This window comes from Arabidopsis lyrata (assembly GCF_000004255.2).
Source record: "Arabidopsis lyrata subsp. lyrata unplaced genomic scaffold ARALYscaffold_439, whole genome shotgun sequence".
In the NCBI taxonomy this organism is placed as follows: Eukaryota; Viridiplantae; Streptophyta; class Magnoliopsida; order Brassicales; family Brassicaceae; genus Arabidopsis; species Arabidopsis lyrata.
The window spans coordinates 1,852-6,759 of NW_003302254.1; the positions used below are offsets into that span (position 1 = coordinate 1,852).

The 4,908-nt window shown below is 33.9% G+C and overlaps 1 protein-coding gene across 1 annotated transcript; it reads right to left on the reverse strand.

Annotated features, from left to right (window-relative positions):
* Positions 1-2,615: 2,615 nt before the first annotated feature.
* On the reverse strand, positions 2,616-4,101 carry LOC9298556 (F-box protein ETP1). Its single transcript, XM_021010144.1, is given in 2 exon segments — positions 2,616-3,696; positions 3,698-4,101. Coding segments are annotated over 2 exon segments (1,179 nt in total). The 5' UTR covers positions 4,021-4,101; the 3' UTR covers positions 2,616-2,840.
* Between the last annotated feature and the right edge of the window lie 807 nt (positions 4,102-4,908).

A 4,908-nucleotide genomic window follows, 5' to 3' on the forward strand; every position in this document is an offset into this window, starting at 1 on the left:
TAGTACGGAATAATTGACTTCTATATTTATAGAATACAAAAAGTCGGTTTCAATATTTAGGGTTTACACACTATTATAATCTTAACAACATGTTTGCGAATCAAAGTATTAAATATAGATTCGAGTTATATGTTTGATTTTTTAAAAAAAAGAATCTATAATTAGAGTTATATTTGACAAGTATAATAACCGTTGTGATATGATTTCGAAAACTAAGTTAAGATTTTATTTAATCGTAAACAGTTGTATTTTCCATTTTTTATTATTTCGAATTTATTATTGTCGATTGTTATGGAAACCTTATTAAATCATAACAGTAAATTTAGTTTGTTTGAGTTTTGGATAGAAAAACAGGAAAATATTCTAATGGCATTCATTGTAATTAATCTACCAAAATAAGGTTTGTTAGTTTTGAGTGATTTCCAATTAATAGTATAGATAAATTAATAATCTCTCTAAATTAATAAATTCTTCTGGTCCCAAGTTGGGACCAGTGTAAAATATGACATAAATCGATAAATTAATAAGATAATAATTTTTTTGAAAATCCCATGTAAACAAATAGTCTCATCTATATCATAAATTAATAATTGTATAAACTTATCAATATATATATATATATATATATAAAACTTAATATATATTTCTATTTGCTGAAGTTTGCTGAAATGTAGAGTTTCTTATTCGCTGATGTTTTCTAGTCTTCACCATTTCGGTCCTGTTGTTGGTTCAGACCAAATCCTCGTCACTTACATATTGTTTTCTTTGTTTTTCTCTTAGATGGCTTTGACTGTCTGTCTATAACTGTTTGATTCATTCTCTTGTTCGTTTGTTAGGAAAGTCTGAACTCATCTCGCACGAGCTATGATCAGGTCCCTTGGACTTGATATCCCTGAAGGTGTGTCGTTGCTTCAGGATTACCTTCAGGATTATCTTTTAACTTTCTCATGTTCTTTCGTAGGAGTCTATGGGAAGACAAAAAGATAGAAAGAACTCCCACCATTCATCAGATGAATCATCCATGAGCTGCAGGCCGCGCATCATCATGAAGGTAATCCTGAAGCAACAACGCAACTTCAGGGATATGGAGTCCAAGGGACCTGATCACAGCTCGTGAGTGCAACTCCTCCTTCGCAAGGAAAGAGATGAGTTCGGACTTTCCTAACAAACGAACAAGAGAATGAATTAAACAGTTATATAAATGAAGGAAAGGGACCTGATCAATATAATTAGCTTTAAATGAAAGTATAAATGAAGTCCAAGGGACCTGATCAATATACAGTAAAACCTCTATAAATTAATAACCTCTCTAAATTAATAAATTCTTCCGGTCCCGAGTTGGGACCAGTGTAAAATATGACATAAATCGATAAATTAATAAGATAATAATTTTTTTTAAAATCTCATGTAAACATATGGTCCCATCTATATCATAAATTAATAATTGTATTAACTTATCAATATATATATATACACACATTATATAAATTTATATATGTTATATATTAATTAATATTATATATGTTATATATGAATTACTATGATATATATTTAAAATATTATATGTAAAATATGACTCTATTATTCGGAAAAAAATTTGTATTATCTTTTAAACTTAATAACTGTTTTTCTACTTGTAATTGGTTTTAAAAAGATATTGCTTTATAAAGAAAAAAAATTTAGATAGAAATTTTTTTAAGAAATTACAAAATTATTAAAATCTCTATATAAATTAATAATTATTAATTTATCGATAAATTAATACTTCTCTAAATTAATAAAAATTTTTGGTCCCAATATTATTAATTTATAGAAGTTTTACTGTAATTAGCTTTACAAAGAACATGACCAATATAAATGAAGGAAAAAACACAGAAAACATAAAAAAGACTAGTTGGCCAATATCAATGAAGAATTACGTGTAGTAGAGCTTGTTTAAGTCACCTCTTTTCCTTTTGCATCCAGCGCTCTCGATTTGAACCAAACTTGGAACATAATTAAGAATAGTTGTTGTTTCAGGGCTCTCTTTCACTGTCTGTGGGAGTAACAGGTCATCTAGCCGATAAAAAGTTTCGGCGCTTAACATTTGACATGATGGTTGTCTGGGAAGTCCCAGCTGTTGCTAGCCAGGCTTTACTCAGCGTAAGGCTCCTTTTTCTCATTTCTTCTGCAATCCTTATACGAATCTTTTCTTTATCATCTCAGTGAGTTTAGAAGCCTTCTCACGGATCGCACCAGCAGTTCCTATTATAGCTGATGTGATCATATGTGAAAATCTGTTTGAAATGCTTTCTTCATCAACGGGTGGTCGGCTTCAGTTCTCTGTTTATGACAAGTATTTACAATATGGACTTGAGAGGTAAACAATATATGTATAGTTTTCAATTTCTATTGCTTATCTTGGTTAGGATTAGTATTTGAATTGAAAGTATCTTCAAAGAAGTATCTCTGTTTCTTCATGAGTGGCAGGAGAAAATGGTGAAAATTGAAATCCCTCTTTATGCAGTTTGCTCTCGAGGAAACTGGTGAAAATGGGGAAGGAAAATGCATAGCAGAGAAACAAACTGATCGTCTTGACCTCGAATTATCAAAAGCGGAAGCTAAACAGAGTAATGAAAGAGAAAAACAAGTGGTATATTGAGTTCAGTCTACTATATTCATGATTATTCAAAGAGATAAATTAAGAGAAACATAGAAAAGAAAGAAAACAAAAAAGATTACATGAAGTAGGGCTTATTTTAGTCACCTCTTCAGCTCGCTCGATAAGAGGATTATTCAAAGAATATGACCAATATAAATTAAGAAAAAACACAGAAACAAATGTTACATGTAGAGGTTGTTTAGTCACCTCTTTTTCTTTTGCCCCCAGCTGGCTCAACTCGAGCCAAACTTGGAACATAATTAAGAATAGCTGGCCAACATCCTTCAGTTATACCCACACCAAAACTCACTTCAATGACTTTATTATCCTCCCCGAGAATGAATATCTTGTCGAAGGACTTGGTCTCGTCTTCCATGACCATCCATCTCTCGCAACACAGGACGATTTTCTTTTCCTGATCCGTAATTTGAAGATCAGGGTCCTTGATTTGAAGATCCGTAATTTTTCTTTTCTTTTCCAATGATAAGACCTTGGTCCAAGAAACTGCTCCTTTGGTGGTGGTGTTATCAATCTTACTCGTCACCCATATCTCAGTCTTGGATGTATAAACGGGTTGTATAAACACGGAAAGTTTCTCTTCTCTAACGACGGAAAGACTCAAAATTTCATAGAGTGGACCCTGATAGGGAAGAGGCAAACAAAAAGATGATGATTTCTCTGTCTGAAAATCAAATCCGAGCAAGGATATGCCGAGATGCGGTTTTGCTATCTCACGAGCAAACCAGTAAGTATTTCCCTTCAAAGACACCATATGGCCAGAGTCTGAAATGTAGTAGCCTGGACCATCAGGAATCGTCCTCCACGAATCAGAGTTTAACTCGTAGATTTCTGTATCATTGCCAAAAGGACTCAAGCACAAAACTTTGTAGCTTTTACTGCAGGACTTGTTCTTGTCTTGGTAGTAGTATCCTAGAACAAATATTTTGCCTTCCTTGCAACGATTGCCGGATTCGATCCACCTGGTCTGACCAGTAAACGGGTTCCAAACCACGATTTGTGATCCGTACCGGAGGCTGCCTTCGTGGGTGCATAGAGTGAAAGACTTCAGCTATATCGTATTGACATGAATTATTAAAATGCGGATCTGGTACGCTAAGCCCACTTTTTACCTCTACAGAAGGAACATCTCCATTGAGATTGACGCTCATCGGACTAATCCTGTACTTCTCTGTCAACATTAGAGCTAGAACCTCCTTTGCGGCTTTATCACAGTGCTCCCTTGCGAATCTCTCATCATCTTTGAATAATCGGTTCCATTGTTTGCAAGTACATCGTAACCGTTTCAGATTCGTCGCCGGAACGCGACACAGTATCTCCTCCACGGAATCCTTTGTAAGCTCCGGCGTCGTCATTGTCATTTAGGGTTTTGATTTTCACCGGATACTCAAATAGTTTTATCGGAGAGAAGCCTCTTGCGCCAACAGAAGGTTTGTTTGATCTCCAACAACAAACCAGAGACTAGGCCAACGAAAGAAACAAAAGGCCCATACATGTGCAAGCCCATTAAGCCTGTTTCTCTCTGCATCAACAACACTTTTTATTTTTTTGTGGTCACAAAGAATTGTTTGTACAACAAATCTTTGAGGCACAAGTTGTATGTAATGTATGTCCCTCAATCAATGCGGTCCAGCTTACCATTGTTACCAACCTCAATAACTCCGAATTCACATTTTTTTCTTTCTTAGGGTCTTTTTAAAACAAGGCCATGAGTCATGATGATTGGTACTATTGGTGTTTAGTATCGGATAGATTTTTAAAAACTAGAATCGACATTTAATAAATGCATACAACGTGATGGTTCGAAAAAAGAGGATTTTATGTGAAGCTCACTGGTTAGTCTGGTTTTGACGGAAGGACCTCCACATTAAATAAAACGAACAAGTCCATGATTAAAGGGCGGTGCGAAATGGCTCTTTACTCTCATCTGTTATCAGATTCGTATTCATTCAATAACTGAAGTTATTTATGGTTTTTGACCATTTTGAGTCCAACAACGAATATGAAATACATATTATTCGGACCTTATGTTTAACGAGGTCTAAACTATAAAACAAAAACCCAAAAATTCCAATCAAACCTAATCCTTTAAACCAACCTTTTTTCTAATTTACGTTGCAAGTATCTGTATTTTAGAATTTAAATTTAATATTTTGAGATCTCAACTTTTAATTTATTTCAGACAAATGGTTAATATATGTGATTTAACAATTGGCATACAAAATATATGTTAAAATATATCTGGAAAG